Source organism: Durio zibethinus, chromosome 24 (assembly GCF_047325235.1).
Source record: "Durio zibethinus cultivar Kanyao isolate XHJ-2024 chromosome 24, ASM4732523v1, whole genome shotgun sequence".
In the NCBI taxonomy this organism is placed as follows: Eukaryota; Viridiplantae; Streptophyta; class Magnoliopsida; order Malvales; family Malvaceae; genus Durio; species Durio zibethinus.
Genome location: NC_143185.1, coordinates 2,363,741 through 2,381,950, shown reverse-complemented (window position 1 = coordinate 2,381,950; position 18,210 = coordinate 2,363,741). Strand labels below are relative to the sequence as shown.

General features: G+C 33.9%; 3 protein-coding genes across 3 annotated transcripts; all 3 read left to right on the top strand.

Moving 5' to 3' along the window:
* Nucleotides 1–892: 892 nt before the first annotated feature.
* LOC111316663 (paired amphipathic helix protein Sin3-like 2) lies at nucleotides 893–9,303 on the top strand. The gene is made up of 24 exons (XM_022918724.2): nucleotides 893–1,204; nucleotides 1,305–1,380; nucleotides 1,889–2,095; nucleotides 2,188–2,368; nucleotides 2,447–2,545; nucleotides 2,664–2,834; nucleotides 2,915–3,188; nucleotides 3,610–3,746; nucleotides 3,897–3,972; nucleotides 4,056–4,085; nucleotides 4,266–4,459; nucleotides 4,546–4,700; nucleotides 4,928–5,055; nucleotides 5,158–5,412; nucleotides 5,586–6,227; nucleotides 6,372–6,463; nucleotides 6,683–7,306; nucleotides 7,395–7,495; nucleotides 7,582–7,720; nucleotides 7,800–7,952; nucleotides 8,095–8,258; nucleotides 8,461–8,572; nucleotides 8,716–8,877; nucleotides 8,970–9,303. Exons 2-23 carry the CDS (start codon nucleotides 1,307–1,309, stop codon nucleotides 8,842–8,844), a joined length of 4,137 nt encoding a protein of 1,378 aa, XP_022774459.2. The 5' UTR covers nucleotides 893–1,204; nucleotides 1,305–1,306; the 3' UTR covers nucleotides 8,845–8,877; nucleotides 8,970–9,303.
* A 697-nt stretch (nucleotides 9,304–10,000) lies between these two features.
* On the top strand, nucleotides 10,001–13,027 carry LOC111316662 (uncharacterized). The gene is made up of 4 exons (XM_089753383.1): nucleotides 10,001–10,395; nucleotides 10,506–10,572; nucleotides 11,120–12,712; nucleotides 12,806–13,027. The coding sequence occupies exons 1-3, from the start codon at nucleotides 10,339–10,341 to the stop codon at nucleotides 11,935–11,937; spliced, it is 942 nt and encodes a 313-aa protein (XP_089609509.1). The 5' UTR covers nucleotides 10,001–10,338; the 3' UTR covers nucleotides 11,938–12,712; nucleotides 12,806–13,027.
* Nucleotides 13,028–13,210: 183 nt separating this feature from the next.
* On the top strand, nucleotides 13,211–15,747 carry LOC111316661 (putative galacturonosyltransferase-like 10). The gene has a single exon (XM_022918722.2). It carries the CDS (start codon nucleotides 14,466–14,468, stop codon nucleotides 15,588–15,590), a length of 1,125 nt encoding a protein of 374 aa, XP_022774457.2. The 5' UTR covers nucleotides 13,211–14,465; the 3' UTR covers nucleotides 15,591–15,747.
* Nucleotides 15,748–18,210: the final 2,463 nt, after the last annotated feature.

Below are 18,210 nucleotides of genomic sequence, written 5' to 3'. Positions count from 1 at the left end.
AAATACATATTTATAAAAGAAAGATGTGAACAACTTACATCCAATTAATTTTTCCCAAAACCTTTTATTAAATTAAAATAGCAATTAATAATTATCTTCCATAATTATGGATCTACTAAAACTCAAATAGTATATTACATTGTATATGGTTATAATAAATTTGCATAAATTGAAAAAAAATGATATTTTAAAATCCTTATATTTCATTAACATAAGTTGTTAAAACATAAAATAAAATAAAAAGATTATAAAACATGAAAAGAAACACAAAATCTTTTTGAATATATTATGAAAGAGATTTTTATCATATTGTGAGTATCATATTATTAATTGGACTCTTAAAAATTTAATTATATATGAAAAAATAAAAATTCTTACATTCAAATGTAGTTTTAATCATATGCAAATCACCATTCACAAAACCCTAATTCACTAAAATCAATATCTTATTTTTATTAATAAACATGTATCATCATCTTAACCTTATTTGAGTTAAAAATTTTTATTATTAGTGTATCAAATAATTTTTTATTTAAATTTAGATCTGATTATTTATATATTTATATTATATAAAATATTAAAATTCATATATTCGTTTCATATTTTAAATAAAAATTATGTATTATAATTCTCGACACAAATATATGAAATGTACGTTTTGATTTTATTAAACTTATATATAATGATTATTAAAATTTTAAATGATATTATTTTCATTTTTTTATTTATATAATTTTCATGTTATATTTTAAATTGCCGAGCTTATTTAAATAAATTGTAAAAAAAAAAAATCACCTTGGGCCTGTGGTTGATTTTGGAACAGAAAAGGAAGCCCACTAAATAAGAAACCACAAAAACAAAGTATAAAACACACAGCTCAAAACTCAAAAGTGTGTTTCCAAATTTTCAAGACAAATTCACAAAATCTCGTTGCAAAGAGAAACCCCAAACATTAAGCCATCTCTCTTTTTTCTAAAACATTTTATATTTTTTCTTGTTCAGATTTTGACTCCCCCCATCTCCCAAAATTTTCTCTTATACATCTTCTCTCGTTTGTATATATATTCTGCCTCTTCAATTCTTTCTCTCTTACACAACCGAACCCAAGAAAGAAAAAATAACAAGACAAAACATAGGATCAGAGAAAAAGCAACTGGTTTGGTTTCTGTGTCTTTCCCTTCTGTGAGATCTGTTACAGAGGAAAGTAAGTTTCTTTAACCCTATTCTTAAAATGGGTTTCTTTTTATTTCTTCAAAGGTTACTCATGTTAAAAAAAAATCACTTTTTTGTCTTTTGGTTTACAGGGATGAAGCGAATAAGAGATGATGTATATTCTGGTTCTCAATTTAAACGTCCATTTGGTTCTTCAAGGGCTGAATCGTAAGTTGTTTTTATTCTTTCCTTTTTTTATAATCTGTTTACGGCTACTTGCTTTTTTTTGAGGGTTTGTATGGTTGGTTTTGTTTGTATGTGACAGTTTGGCTCTTTTGGTAACCTGGGTTGGTTTTGTTTTGATTGCTGGTCGGTTATTGTTGTCAGCTTTAATGATTTTGTTTGGTAAGGTTTGACAGGGAATTTTGTTAAATTTGCATGTGGGTTTGTTTTGTTTACCACTTGAATTGAGTGATTTGTTTATGTTCTTGACTTGTCATGTTTGGCTTGAATCATGTTGGTTTTTATGATTCTGGGATCATTACTTTAAGTAGGATTTACCTCTTGGTTGTGTAATATGTAGTAAATTTACATCTAATTGAATTGAATTTTAGGTTCTTTTTAAGGGTAATCATCTGCTGAAAGTAAAATAGTTTTAGCACAAATTTTTAGAGTGTTTGATTGGTGTTGATCAAATGGTTGTGGTTCTCATTTTTTATTGTTTCTACCTATGAAGCTATGGGCAAAACCAAATGCCGGGTGGAGTTGGGGATGGAGGTGGAGGTGGAGGTGGAGGTGGAGGAATGGGAGGGGGAGGTATGTCACAGAAACTGACTACAAATGATGCCTTAACGTATCTAAAGGAAGTCAAGGAGATGTTTCAGGATCAAAAAGAGAAGTATGACATGTTCCTTGAAGTCATGAAGGATTTCAAGGCTCAAAGGTATCCTCTTTTGAAACGCCAAGTTTTTTCAATGGACAGTGGATTGTTGCTTTATGCTACTAAATGTTCAATTCGTCTTCTATATTCTGCAGGACTGACACAGTTGGTGTCATTGCCCGAGTGAAAGAATTATTCAAAGGGCATAACAACTTGATTTATGGATTTAATACCTTCCTGCCAAAGGGATATGAAATAACTCTTGATGAGGATGAGGCTCCTCCAAAAAAGACTGTTGAGTTTGAAGAAGCAATCAGTTTTGTAAACAAAATAAAGGTGAAATCATTGTGCCATAATCCTTTTTGTTACCTATGTATTTTTTTTTAGCCATCTAAAATCCATTTTACTATGCAGAAACGTTTCCAAAATGATGAGCATGTTTATAAATCATTCCTGGATATCTTGAATATGTACCGGAAGGAGCACAAGGACATAAATGAGGTCTATAGTGAGGTAATATGTCATATTTTGGTTGTTACCTGTGTTCATTAGCTCTTTGGTGCTTACTGAATCTTAACCTCTTGAGTTTTATTCCAAAAAAATTCTTTTTTTATTGTTTCATTGCTTTCAGGTTGCTTCTCTTTTTGAGCACCATCCAGATCTGCTTGAGGAGTTCACAAGATTTTTACCAGATTCTTCTGCAACACCTTTGACACAAGTTCCATGTGGTCGGAATTCATCTCTGCGTTATAATGAGCGAAGCTCTGCTGCACCCACCATGAGGCATATACAAACGGACAAGGTAACTGTTCTCTCTCTGTCTCTTTTTTTAATATTTATGTTCTTGTTACTTGGAATTAACAACTATCTTTTTTTTTTCAGCAACGCCGGAGGGATAGGATTATTACTTCCCATGCTGATCGGGATCTCAGCGTTGATCGTCCTGAACTGGAAGACGACAAAGCTATGATGAAAATGCAAAAGGAGCAGAGAAAGTGTGTGGAAAAGGACAATAGGGATAGGAGAACTCGTGATCAGGATGATTCTGAGCATGACAACAATAGGGATTTTAACTTGCAGCGTTTTCCTGACAAAAAGAGATCCGGAAGGAAGATTGAAGGATTTGCTTCTTATGATGACAGGGACACTTTTAAAAGTGAGTCCGTCAACCATTGACAGCTTTTATTTGTTTATAATATGCGATGTATCACTTTTTTTAACAATCATTGTTATATAGTTTTCTTTATGGTGTTTAGGGTGACAATACTAGGTTAGCTAGTCCATCATGAGTTTGCATGTTGATGTTTTTAGCAAACTCAGCACTTAATATTTTTTTATGTGCTCTTCTTATTATCATAATACAGGGAAATGCCGTTTATTTTTTAATCTGAGGAAAATATTTTTTGTAGTTGTTTGAATTTGTTTTCCCAAATTATTGTAAATGAGCCTTTTCAGCCTGTCTTTTGAAGTTTTCAAATATTTTGCCTTGCTTGTGTATGAGATTGGGGTTAATGCTCATTTTCTTGTCGTTTATATATCAACCTTTTAAGATTTAGGTTTTTCTATTCAAATTTCAGGCATGTGCAACCAAGGGTTCTTATTCTGTGAGAAGGTTAAGGAGAGGCTATGCAACTCAGATGACTACCAGGCATTCTTAAAGTGTCTTAATATTTATAGCAATGGAATAATCAAAAGAAATGATTTGCAAAATTTGGTATGTTTTACACCATCTCTATTTGTTATCTTTGACTTTTCAAATCATTCAATCTACTTATCTTTGTAGAATTATCAAGAAGCACATGTTTCACCTTTTACCTTTTCTGGTACTTTAATTATATGTTGCATTGCTTTCTGCCTATTTCAGGTGACTGATTTACTTGGCAAGTATCCAGATCTTATGAATGAGTTCAATCAGTTCTTGGAGCGTTGTGAGAATACTGGTAACTGCTGAAGTATCATTTTAAGTTATTTTATATTGATTATTTGTCCTAATAGCTGTTTCTAATCGAAATGTCTCCTGCAGATGGGCTACTTGCTGGAGTTATTAGTAAAAGTATGTAACTGATAGCCCCTTTTCTTTTTCATTTTGGTATATATTTTCTTATTTGTCTTGGCTGTTTTCTCATTTGTCATATCCTCGTATGTACATAGTTTAGTCTTACATGATGCAAATTGTTTTCTTATATATAAAAATATATCTGCAAATTTTAATGATGTTTACCTCTTATTGCAGAATCACTTACTGGTGAGGGACTTGCATCCAGGCCATTGAAGTTAGAGGAAAAAGATAGAGAACAGAAGCGTGAAATGGAGGGAGCTAAGGAAAAGGAGAGATACAAGGAGAAGTATATGGCAAAATCCATACAGGAGCTTGACCTTTCTAACTGCCAACGTTGTACTCCAAGCTATCGGCTTCTGCCTGATGATGTATAAAGTTTTGATTACTTTTTTCTTTGCAAATTATGCATGATTTGTCACTGATTTTGACATTCTTTGGTGTTTCTGTCTCTCAGTATCCAATATCTTCAGCAAGTCAGAGATCACAGCTTGGTGCTCAAGTGCTGAATGATCATTGGGTATCTGTGACTTCCGGAAGTGAGGATTATTCTTTTAAGCACATGCGCAGAAATCAGTATGAAGAGAGTTTGTTCAGATGTGAGGATGATAGGTAAAATTTGCTGGTTTTCCGCTATTTATCTCAGTACTATGCCTTCAATCACTATAGTGATTATTCTGTTATTTCCATTACAATTTTATGCATTGCATGTGAAGATGAGAACGAGTTTTCGGAAGAAAAATCAATGTGCACTGATTAATTATTCTGTTTCTTTACGCCCTTGGAAATTCTAGATATTATCTCCAAGACATAATTGATTTCTTGTTTGATGGTCTTAGATTTGAGCTGGATATGTTGTTAGAATCAGTAAGCTCAACTGCCAAGCGTGCTGAGGACTTGCTGAACAGCATTAATGAAAATAAAATCAATATGGATTCTCTAGTTTGTGTAGAAGACCACTTTACTGGTTTGTATTTATCATGAGGTTATCAAATTATATGCGACTCTCTGCCATGTGAACAATTTTAATCTTTTTTACATTTGGCCTCTTCTGAACCATTTACTGCAGTTCTAAATTTAAGGTGCATTGAGCGTTTATATGGTGACCACGGTCTTGATGTAATGGAAATATTACGTAAAAATCCTGCTCTTGCATTACCTGTCATTTTAACTCGCCTGAAGCAGAAGCAAGAAGAGTGGACAAAGTGCCGTTTAGATTTTAACAAGGTTTGGGCCGAAATATATTTGAAAAATCATTACAAATCACTTGATCACCGCAGCTTCTATTTCAAGCAGCAGGATTCAAAGAACTTGAGTGCAAAGTGTAAGTGGAATTTCTGTACCAAAGATGCAAAGTGCTGCATTTTCCTATGTTGCAAAATCTAATTGAAGGATTGATGCGTGATTCTTAACAATTTGTTCTAATATAGTGTTCATTTATGCTCTTCTATTTTCTTATTACTTTGCTTGTCTAGTCTCATTGATTTCTAATTGCAGCTTTAGTGGCTGAAATCAAGGAATTGAAAGAGAAGAACCAGAAAGAGGATGATGTTCTCGTTGCTAGCGTTGCTGGTCACAGACAACCCCTAGCTCCACACCTTGAATATGAATATTTGGATGTTGACATTCATGAAGATCTATATAAACTTATAGAATATTCATGCGAAGAGATGTGCTCAACCAAAGAACAGTTAAATAAAGTCATGAGGCTTTGGACCACTTTCTTGGAGCCGATGTTGGGTGTTCCTCCTCGACCTAATGGTGGAGAGGGTATTGATGATGCTGGTAAAGCTCAGAATCCTGCTGTAAACTGCACTGCATCAAGCATTGATGAAAGTGATGGAAGTCCTGGAGCTGATGCTACTGTTAATTCTGGGCAACAAAAGGCTGCTAGTGATGGAGATGAGAACAGTTCACCAGAACTAACTAATTCTTGCAGAAATGGTTTGACAAATGGGGAAACTTCAGCCAAAGAAGAACACTCAGGTCGTGTTTCTAGAGATGATTCAAAGCTAGAGAAAGAGATCAAAGTTGTAGCTGATAAAAGGCCTGGAATCAGCATGCTTGCAATTGGAATTGGAGCCCTTGCAATTGAAGCAGAAAATAATCACAGCCGAAAAAATGTTGAAGGGACATCAGGTGTGTGTCAGAAAAGTTACATGGCAATCATTTCCATGATTTTTTTTGTTCATTGATCTTCTTGTTTTTGTTATTACTTTTATTCTTATTATTCCTTCCTTTCCAAAATCGTGTTGCAATACTGAGATTAGTTTGAATTTCAAGGGTGTGGTGCAGCAGCATCTAGACCTAGTAGCGTTGCTGCTGGTGAGGGTCATGAATCTGAAGTTAATGCTGATCTTCTACATTCATCAGAGGTATGAGTCTATGCATATCGATTACTGGGTTCTAGTTAGCATGGCTGAAGTTGATATTACTAATTGGTGTTGTAAAATACAACAAAAATTTGCATCTTTTGGCGTTGCTTTTTTTTGCTTATTCTGCTCTCCTCTTCCTTGTTGAGGTGAAAAATCAAGTGGGTTGTCTCTTCGATTTTTAGTTGCACTAAGTTTTTGTAAATTTGGTTGGTACTTCAGGGTGGTGATGTAACAAAACATGCTTTATTAGTAAATGGAGTGCCTACAGATGGCTCTACTGCTAGTAGATATCATGAAGAATCTGCTGGTCCTTCCAAAATTGAAAAAGAAGAAGGTGAATTATCACCTAATGGTGATTTTGAGGAGGATAATTTCGTTGCCTATGGTGATACTGGTCTAAAGACTGTGCCAAAGGCAAAGCTTGGTGTTGAAAGCAGACAGTACCGTTCTGGAAATGGGAAAGAGTTGCATTCTGGGGATGCTGGAGGAGAAAATGATGCAGATGCTGATGATGAGGATAGTGAAAATGCCTCAGAGGCTGGTGATGATGCATCAGGCAGTGAATCTGCAGGTGATGAATGCTCCCGTGAAGAGCATGAAGAGGAAGAAGAGGTAGAACGTGATGAAGTTGATGGTAAGGCCGAGAGTGAAGGTGAAGCCGAAGGGATGACTGATACACATGTGGGAGGAGATGGCATGTCCTTGTCGTTTTCAGAACGGTTTCTTTCTACGGTTAAGCCTCTTGCAAAGCATGTACCTGGAGTTTTACCTGAAGAAGATAGAAATTGTTCTTGGGTTTTTTATGCAAATGATGATTTCTATGTTCTTTTCAGACTTCATCAAGTACGTAGGATTTCTTAACCTTTTTAGTTATTTCTTCCAATTTTTCTTTTTACATTTTAATATTCTTCAATCGTTGATTTTTGTTTAGATCCTATATGAAAGAATACTGTCAGCGAAAACAAATTCAACAGGTGCTGAAATAAAGTGGAAAAATTCAAAAGATGCCAGTTCTTCAGATTTATATGCCAGGTGTTTAACATATCAATTTTAGTGCTGAACAATGTGAAGTGTCTGATGCATTCTAATTTGGCAAATTTCATCTCTGTGCCATGCAGATTTATTAGTGCACTGTACAGTCTGCTTGATGGATCTGCCGATAATGCAAAGTTTGAGGATGAATGTCGAGCTATAATAGGAAACCAGTCATATGTGTTATTCACATTGGACAAGTTAATATATAAATTGATTAAGCAGGTTTGCTTTCTTTGATGGTCTTTAATTATATCTTCCTCATTTTTCCTGAATCTATTCTGAATTATAGTTTTCATTGCAGCTTCAAGCTGTTGCAACGGATGAGATGGATAATAAGCTTCTTCAATTGTTTGAGTATGAAAAATCCCGGAAACATGGGAAGACAATGGATTCAGTGTATTATGAGAATGCACGTGTCCTCCTTCATGAGGAGAATATATATCGATTGAAATGTGTAAGTTTTGCATATGCCTCTACTATGACCCGTTTCCAAAAAATAAAGGAAAAAAATGAGGCACGTGAATGTCCTACTATCTATCTCTGTATATGTATGTTAACACATACAATTTTTTTTTACTTTGGTTCCTTTTTTGCAGTCATCATTGCCATCTCGTTTGTCTATTCAGCTGATGGACAATGTTATTGAAAAGCCTGAAGCGTTTGCTGTTTCCATGGAACCTAATTTTTCAGCTTTTTTGCACAACGATTTTCTGTCGGTCTTTCCTCGAAAAAAGGAGCCACATGGCATTACACTAAAGAGGTAATAACTGATAACATTAGGATTAATAGGTTTCATAGTTCTGCCATTAATATTTATCCAGTGTTAAAATAAAATATAGCATGTAAATTCTGGGTTCTTCCAGCCTCTCGTGTTATTATCAATGATTGTAGAAAAGAAAAAATTCAGAATATTCCATCAAATAACTAGTTCTTAATCTGCTTTTCTTTACTGGTATTTGCAGAAACAAGAAAAAGTATGCAAGTCTAGATGAATTTGCCGCGATTTGCATGGCCATGGAAGGTGTTGAACTGGTTAATGGTTTAGAGAACAAGATATGTTGCAACTCATACAAGGTATCTTGCTGTTTCTAATATCTGGTTTAATCTTTTACCTTTCTTTTTTTCATTGCCAATGTGTAATCACTAAGAAATCGCATATGCACGTAATGTTTACCTCGGGTCTGTTTACATTTATGATCTGTGTATTATGTTGGCAGATTTCTTATGTGTTGGACACCGAAGATTTCTTCTTTCGTAGGAGAAGAAATTCATCACAACGCAGATCTTCATACAATAATCAAGCAAGAGTACAACAGTTCCACAGATTTTTATCAGCGTCGCAATAATTTACCATTCTTTCTTTCAGGCTGGCACACAAGGTAAATACAACGTCACAATCTCACAACCGATTAAATTACTGTTTACGCAAAAGAATTTCGAAGGTGGCTTAACCTTGATGCTTATCTTGCAGAAGCCATTGGTGCGACCAAACCTTGAAAGGCTTTCAAAATGGAGACATGTTTCTTGTATGTTCATACTTGAATGTAATTGGCCATACGAGTACACTGAAGAAAGGAAGAATGGTTAGGAAATGTAGCATAATTTGTAAGATTATATGAGCAGAATCTGAGCCATTATAGTGTAAATAGGGTTGCATATGATGTTTTGTAAAAAAGAAGATACAAATAGATTTTCCACTGTTTTTCCCAGTTTCTGCTTCCATCTTGCACGTCTTAATGCATAATGAAGCTTCCTATGTAAGGACACAACAGAAAACAGAAGGTTTCAACTGATTTGATTTTTAAGTTGGTTTCAGCAAATTCAACCGAACCAAATTCAACATCAATATCGATCGAAAATTTGACCAGTTGATTCGATTATTTTTATATTGAAATTCAATATCGATTTGGGTATTTTCATATGGAAATTCGAAATCGATGGAATTTGATTTCAATCAAGGTGGTTGGGTTATTTATAGAACTTAATTGATGGATTGCTTACCCTAACATTCTCTCACTCTCAATTATTAATCGACCATTTGACAAAATGAAGCAAATAAAAATTTTAGGTGAAACAGCACATATACGTGACATTTTCGGCCCATGAACGCGGCATTTCGGCCCAAATTTGGGGCCTTTTGGGCCAAGTATTATAAGTTATATGGGTTATCAGCCCAATTTCGGGATACTTCGGCCTAAAGCTGGGCCATTTATGCCTCATTCTCAGCCCAATTGTTAAACTAGGCTCAATCTTTGTGGCGTTTCGGCTCAAGCCTGTTAGAGCGGTGAGAGATATGTGGAATCTAGAACATACACGTGGCGATTTTTAAGAGCCTGTTTACTTTCTTACGCCATTTTCATCATGGCCAGCCTTGAACCAAATCAAATAATCAAATTTACATATTTCCTAAATTACCCTCTGAACAATATGGAAATTTCTTATTTGAATATTTAACTCATTTCAATTAAAAATTTCCATGTCAATAGCCATCTAATTTTATTGCTTCCTTTTTTTTCATTAAATTAAACTCTCAAAATTTGAATTCTAATAAAACTTTGGAAATGAATTATTAGATAAAATGATAAAATTAAAATCATCAAAATTTAGAAATGATTTCGTTAAAAATTCAGATTCAAAGGGCATTATAGTAAGTATACATATAAGGAAAGAAAACAATGAACTCAGATGCAGATGCAGAAGCAGAACCAAAATCTCCCTATCCTTCGCCGCCGTTTGTTTTCATTCTATTCCGGTATCGTTGATCCTGTTCCGCTATTAACCTCTTTGCCAAACAGAGCCTTTTTCATCTACAACCACAGGGTTGCTTCTCACCAGTCACCATGGTATCGGATTTCGTCTCCAACGTTTCTCTGCCTTGCCGTACCAAGAAGAAGAGGGTGAGTTCATTTTTATTTTTACTTCATTTTCCGTTTTTTTCTCAGAAAATGTAGGATTAGTTTCATATTTTGAGATTTTTAATTTTTTTTGTTTTTTTGTGATCATATAGACAAATAGGTTGGCGAAATTGAAGCAGCGTAAGCTCGATGTTAGGCGTGAACAATGGTTATCGCAAGGTAATTTTTTTTTTAATTTTAATTTTAATTATATTATTTTCTTTTGAATGTTGAGTTTTTAATGGTAAAGAAATAATATTGATTGAATTAAAAAAAATAAATAAATGGAGAATTATTTAAATGCCAATTCTTTTATTATTATTATTATTATTACTTGAGCAAATAGAAGTAATTGAATATTTTATAGAGATTTTCTTCTTTTCTTATATTATAAACCAAAACTGCTAAAAAAAGGGTTTTTTTTTTCTTTTTTTTTTTAGTATGTTTTTGAATTTTAATTTTATAATATTGAAGCATTCATAGATGCATATTCTGCATAGCTCTACGTTGATATATAGAAGAACCATATGGAGAGGCTTATGATAAAAGCACAAAGCTCTTGACTCAAGGTCAGGTGGGATCTAGGATATTTATTTGAAAGAAATGATTTATCTATGGGAAGAAAAAGGTTCCATACGATGGCTTTTGGGATCAGCTTGGCAAAAATTACAAAATTACTAGATTTGTAATTTCGTATGCTCATAAATAGAGTCGGGTTGTGATGCAGTAAAGAATAAGGAATGCAAAATGGATTTGAATGGGAGTGCTGGGTCTCCTCCATTCTCTACAAAACGAGGTGATGACCGAAACAAATCATTGCACAATTTGGAAACAAAGAGGGAAAAGGAGAGTAAAGACATGAGGATCCATGACAGTGATTTGGAGTCCTTGATGAATGGCCCCATTCAAAGTAATCTGGGTGATAATGATTCAAGGGAAAGTTTTGGTGGGAGTAGCTGCAGTGGCAGGAGCACTGGCAGTGGTACCAGCAGTGATTGTTGTTCTGGAAGTGTCAGTGAGGAAGAAGAGGATGCTTGTCTAGACAATTGGGAGGATGTTGCAGATGCCTTGAGTGCAGATAACAATCAACATAACTCAGCTACAAATGCTTCTGCCAAATCTGAAACAAGGGTTGAATCTGTTGGTGTTGACCAACAGTTCAAGAACCAAGGAATGAATCAGCCAAATTCAGAGAGTAGGCAAACAGTTTGTGGTTTACACATGAATTATCAAGCATGGAGACCTGATGACGCTTGTCGTCCTCGAAGTCTGCCCAGCCTGAGAAAACAGGATAATATTACTCTGAATTCAGATTGGCATAATGGCCGTGGGGCTATCACCTGGGCACAGCGAAGTACTATGTCATACCCTTCTTCCTGCCCTATCTGCTATGAAGACTTGGATGTCACAGACTCTAGTTTTCTGCCTTGCTCATGTGGATTTCGGCTTTGCCTCTTCTGTCACAAAAGGATTCTTGAAGTCGATGGACGATGTCCTGGATGTAGGAAATATTATGATACTGGGAATAAATGTTTCGGTACATGAGCTGCAGTTTTCGACTAGTCTATTAATGTAGAATTAGTCCTAGAGCATAGGAGGAGAGGTTTTTTATTTTTTATTTTTGTCAAATAAAATGCATATGGGTCTTATCTTAATAATGTGTATCACATAATAGTAATCAATTTTTATTTTAATACGACTGTATCAGTGCAGAAACAGTTCACTGAAGTGACCTACAACTGAACTAAGCCAATGATTAGTTGCATTCTTACTTGCATAATGTTCTGCATATGTTATTGTAAGAAGTAGATGTCAATATCTGAATCTGAGTATTCTGGTTGCTGATCTTAATTTTATCATACTTTCATACAATCCATTGTTTCGGTGCTCCTCATTGCTCTCTTTCTAGTTTATATAATACATATTCTTTTTCTTTCCCTTGTTTTTTTTGTATATTTTAATGTGTTTCATAAGCATATTCGATCTTTGGCAGGAAAGTCATAGCGTAAAGTGAAAAAGGATTTTGGCACTTTATCCAGTTGTAAATTGTTGCTTGGTTTTCAACCTGCTGCTCTATCTTTCTTGTAAAGTATGCTTTTGGGTTTTCTCTGTCTTTTGATTTATCATATACTGATTCTTAGAATCTCTTGTATTATGAGCTGATTTATGAATCTATAATTTTGCACTTGTTGTGTATAATGCATGCATTGTGTAGACAGTTTTGAGAATTTACAGGTTAAGATATCATACTGGAGGGCCGAACTGTGTTTGCAATCGGACTGCTTACTGTTGTTAATGGGTTGATCAAACAGGATGAAAGGTATCATCTCTCACAATTTCTACTCTTCCACCTTCCCCATTTCCTATAGGTATAGTATATATTCACTTGAGTTTCTTTCTTCTCTTTGTTTAGCCAAAAAAAAGGTGGGGAAGGCTGGAAAATTGAGCGATAAAGAGAATCCATCTTGCTTTAGCCACCAAACTCTTGAAGAAGAATAAAAACTTTGCTGTAATCTCTCCATGTTAGGCTGCTTTGTGCAAATTTTATTGGTAAAATTAAAAATTCCCTTCACTTACTGCTGATGAGGATTCTTGGCTATAGATCATACTGCTCTTTTATCTTTTTTCCTTTTCCCTCTTCACTTGCATTGGTCGCCTACCTGAATCGGATAGGAACTACTATTTATTCATAAACAGTTCCAAGGCTTTTTTATACAAAAGGATGCAGTTTGGAAATAAAAGAAAAAGTTGCAGTTACTGGCATTTGAATTTTAGGTTTGTTCGATGTTGCCTCTTAAAGGTGACAGTTTGTGGATAAGAATAGAGATTGAAGGGATTATGATTTGAATTTTATATTTGTTGATATCATTTTTTAAATGTGATTAAGGATTTTTCGAAAGTAAATTGTGGGGTTTATCACATTGGATACTCAAATACAACATTTTGGATGCTTTAACCTTCTAAGCAAAGACCCACAACCGTTTTAAGTCAAGTCTTAATTTTTTTTAGGCGATAATATTTAGGAAGATATTCTTCTCCATTGTTTTAATTTTCCAAATCCAGCTCTGAGTGTCTGAACTCAAATTTAGAGTCACTGTCATAGTTAAAGCTGTTCCTGCAAAATTTCCATTTTGGCTGGTTGGCAGGCAAATAGAGCCAGAGCTGAGCATTTCCAAGTTGAATTGGCCTCCTCTTTATGCTCCTCTTGTTGTCTGCTCTGCCTTCGTTAGACTCGTCCAGCTGTAGATTAGATAGCCATCAACACGGTTGCCAAACGGCTCAATTTAGATTCCAGAAGGATTGAGAAATTTTCTTTGGAATGAAAAGGAAAATAAAATATTTAATAAAAAAGTATACATTTCTATTTTCATTTATTGATCAAAGTAATTTGTTCTCATGTGATGGGAATTTTCAAAAGAGAACAGCCAAGGAAAAAAAAAAGTTGAAAGCCTGCAGCCATCCACAGCTGTCCACGTGACTGTGAATCTGTCAATGTCTTCTCTCTCTATGGAAATTAAAAAGAACAAAAAAAAAAACCCCAATTGCCTTACTGTCTCAAGAACAAAGATTAGGCTAAACCAGAATCCATGAACCGTGAACCATGAACCGGCACTCAAAACCCATCATTGGAAATGCAAAACAAATTGAATTGGTTCATGGTATGTGGTCCCATATATGAGAACACCAAAAGTTCAGTAAAAATTTGTTCAGAGCACGTGGTCACGCGTTTTTCAATGGTGGATGAACCGACCAAAAGGCAAGCAAGAAGGTTCCTTGAAGCCATCAATGAACAAACAAATATACTAAATAATTTGGAAAAACCAAGATATCAAAAAGAAAAAACTTTCCATGACTTCTCATTCACGTTCGTAGCCGCGTCCCTCTTTGGAAAAGCAGGCGTGTTTGGACTTGTCCAAATCTTGGTCGACTCTTCCAAGTTCTTGTCTTCATATAAATCACACTTTTTATTTCCTTCATTTCAGTTTCGTTTGGAGCAATTGTTCTCCAAGACTTCGTTCATAAGAAACTAGAACAAAAACCCACTTCTCATTTTGCCTTAATATTTGGATATCATGTTTCTATCTAGATCAGTTTTAGGGGTTATTTGCTTGGTTTCTTTGCTTCTTTTCCCTGTAAATGCAATTAGGTTGTTCACAGAAAAGGTTAAAAGTAATGGTGGGGATGAAACAGAAACGGAATCTGATTTGTTCATGAAGTTCATGGAGGCACCAGAGTATCAGAATGGACCTGAATGTCCAGTTTTGGCTAAAGAAGGGTTGGTATGTGACCCTTCCATTGTTCATATTGCAATGACAATTGATCCTGAGTACCTGAGAGGTACCATAGCAGCGGTCCATTCAGTTCTCAAACATGGTTCTTGTCCAGAAAATGTGTTCTTTCACTTCATTGCCTCGGATTCGAGCTTGGTTCATGCAAATTACCTTACCCAGATTGTGAAGTCTGCATTTCCATCTTTGAGTTTCAAGGTTTATATCTTCCAGGAAAATCTTGTCAAGAATCTCATCTCATCTTCTATCCGCCAAGCTCTCGACAACCCTTTAAATTATGCAAGAAGCTACTTGGCTGATGTTCTTGAGGGCTGCATTGAACGTGTGATCTACTTAGATTCTGACACAATTGTTGTAGATGACATCAAAAAGCTATGGAGTATAACTTTGACTGGATCAAGAACCATTGGAGCTCCAGAGTACTGTCATGCAAACTTTGACAAGTATTTCACAAGTGAGTTCTGGTCAGACCCTGAGTTATCCAGGGTTTTCGAAGGGAAAAGGCCTTGTTATTTCAATACAGGTGTGATGGTGATGGATTTGGTAAAGTGGAGAGAAGGTGAGTACACAAGGAAGATTGAGAGATGGATGAGAATTCAGAAAGATAAAAGGATTTATGAGTTGGGTTCTCTTCCTCCATTTTTGTTGGTTTTTGGTGGAAATATTGAGGCCATTGATCATAGATGGAACCAACATGGGCTTGGTGGAGATAATTTGGTGAATAGTTGTAGAACTTTGCATCCAGGTCCTGTAAGTTTGCTGCATTGGAGTGGTAAAGGGAAACCATGGGTAAGGCTAGATGCAGAGAGACCCTGCTCAGTTGATTTCCTTTGGGCACCTTATGATCTGTATAAATATCATGGCTATACTCAGCAGCAGGAACAACAAACAAAAGCAAGAATTGCCTAGATTTACATCTGATTCTTTGTGATTTATTTCTACATTCTTTTTAGACAACATTAGAGATTATTTTTTGTGTAAATAGACACAAAAGAAGCTGAGGAATATTGTTTCAGCTCTTTGTATCGAGAGTTATTTTTTGTAATGCAAACCATTTCGGCCTCAAGTGAAATTTTGCAATGTTCATAAAGTAGATTGTAGAAAGAATCTGATGAGACAAATTATGCAGTCACAATCCTGGAGTTTCATAAAAACAATCCTCTCTCTTTACTCTTGTTATATCTTAACCGCGATGGCAGCAGCAACTTTGAATTTCTTTTCTGCAGGTTTAGCACCTATCAAATCAACCAGTCAAGTTGTCGTCTATAAGATATACAATATAAAATCAGACCAGATTGATTCACAATTCTACTCTGTCTGCCTTCCCTAAGTATTCTCACTCTCTCTCGCTTGCTTTCTTTCATGTATCTTATTAACTTAAGCGTTGAAATGCGTTTCGAAATGTTTCAACACCATATTCGAACACCTCCTAATGTCCTTCTCAGACATCTCTTAATGTCCTTCTCAACCTCCAATGAACTCTTCAATCACTGGACCAAAAATTACCTTGACGACTCTACCATTCAGGGATCTATGAAGCTCCATAAAATCGTCGAGGTAAATTTTATCCGGTGGTTGAGAGTTTGTTGGAGGTTGAGAAGGACATTAGGAAGGTCGCTGGAGGTTGAAAAGGACATTAGGATGCGTCGAATATGATGTTTTGAAGTGTATTTCGATGCTGAGTTTTCAGTTATGTTATGATCAGGAACCGGGAATCTCCTTCTAATCAAAGCGTCCTATAGATTTTCTTTTAGCAATTCGTCTCATCAGTTACAACCGTGAGACTCGATGGGACCAAACGGATAATTCCTTAGTAGAAAGTGATATTTGTTATCAGAGCTGACGTTAAGGTATTAGGAATATGTCATAAAAAAGGTGGACTTTTCTTAGAGTAGGAGAAGATATCATAGTTATAAAAAAAAAATCGTAAATCTCATATCAATTATATATTAAAATCAATTTTAGAATATAAATATTAATATCACTTTTAACATATAGAATGTGTTTTGTGAAATAAAATCATGAAATTCAATGAACTAAAATAAATAATCTTTCATAAATTAATGTGAATCATCATGTTATAATTGTTAATGCTCATCATAAATGGTTGATAATAAGGTCGACAACCTAATTCGCTCTGATAAGATTTCGACCTGATCCAATCTTATATGATCGATTTTTTTTTTAAATTGAGTTTCAAGTCGGGTCAGGTTGAGTAAGGCTAAAAAAAAATCGAAGTCGGATAAGGTTCAGGTTTTAGGCAAACTCGACTCGATCTAATATTATATAAAAAATTATTTTTTAATTAATTATTTAATTTTTTATTTATATAAATTTATATAATTATATTTTAAAAATAATATTTTATTAATTTCAGGTCGAGTCGAATTCGGGTATAAAAAATAAAAAAAATTCAAGTTGGATTGAATTTAAGTTTGATGAATATAAAATCAAGTTTAGTTCGAGATGAGCAAAAATTTATCTCGACCGGATCCATTGCCAACTCTAGTTAATAGTTTCAAGAGCTCTTTTTTTTTTTTTTTTTTAATTCTCATTTTTCCTATTTTGGGCAGCTACGCTTTTTCTATTTAAAAAATTAGTTTTTGATTTTTACTTCGAGGAGCTTATATTTGCAACATAAAAAAAATCTTTTCAATCTCTGTTTTTTAAAATTATTTTTAAATAAAATTATTTAATTATTTTTTAAGTTACCTTTAAGCTTTTTTTATTTTCAAAAGTTTTTGAATTCACAAATCTAAAAATTTTTAAAAATTTTTGGTTATATAAATTAAAAAATTTTTAAAATCCTCAAATTTAAAAGCTTTTGAACTCTCGTTAGAAACATCATTTAAGTGACTTAAAAATCTCATTGGGAACATCAAATCATTTCCCTCTCTTAAATTATGGAAATTCTTCATAATACGGGATTTTTTTTCTCAACTAAATTTTATGAAATTTGTTAGAATCTCAAAAAATAAAATAAATAAATATTTATTAAATCATAATGATATTAATTAGATGGGTTTTGTTGGAAACTTTAAACCCTAAATGTAACTCTTTAACTATGTTAAGTACACAAATATTATTACTTTTTTAAAAAATTAATTAAATAACTTATCATATATGAAAATTTGATAAATTAAATAATTTATTCGCTACGGATATCCAAAAATTTTTTAAATTGAAATGAAAATGTAAAGGATTGTTTGGGGAAGTTTTGTTTTGTGTTTTTTGCTTTTGTTTTCAATTTTTTTTGGAAACTAGAAACAAAATTATGTTTAAAGGTTTGTTTTTGTTTTGAAAACCAAAAATTGAAAAAATAATTTTAGAAATTGTTGGAAGTGAAGGTAAATCATGCATTCAACCACTTCCTATGTGTTTTTGCAACAAAAATATAATTTTCAAACGTGTTTTTAATTTCAATAAAATGAAGATAAAACAAAACAAAATTTTAAAAAATATAAAATATAAAACTCGCAATAATATCAAATTATTCCTAATTAATTAATTTTATTTAGAGATAATTTTT

Coding starts and splice junctions, on each gene's coding strand:
- LOC111316663 (XM_022918724.2), top strand. CDS start 1,307: ATGAAGCGAATAAGAGATGATGTATATTCTGGTTCTCAATTTAAACGT. Junction 1,381..1,888: donor GGTTCTTCAAGGGCTGAATC/GTAAGTTGTTTT, acceptor CTACCTATGAAG/CTATGGGCAAAACCAAATGC. Junction 4,086..4,265: donor TGCTGGAGTTATTAGTAAAA/GTATGTAACTGA, acceptor CTCTTATTGCAG/AATCACTTACTGGTGAGGGA.
- LOC111316662 (XM_089753383.1), top strand. CDS start 10,339: ATGGTATCGGATTTCGTCTCCAACGTTTCTCTGCCTTGCCGTACCAAG. Junction 10,396..10,505: donor GCCGTACCAAGAAGAAGAGG/GTGAGTTCATTT, acceptor GTGATCATATAG/ACAAATAGGTTGGCGAAATT. Junction 10,573..11,119: donor TGAACAATGGTTATCGCAAG/GTAATTTTTTTT, acceptor GTTGTGATGCAG/TAAAGAATAAGGAATGCAAA.
- LOC111316661 (XM_022918722.2), top strand. CDS start 14,466: ATGTTTCTATCTAGATCAGTTTTAGGGGTTATTTGCTTGGTTTCTTTG.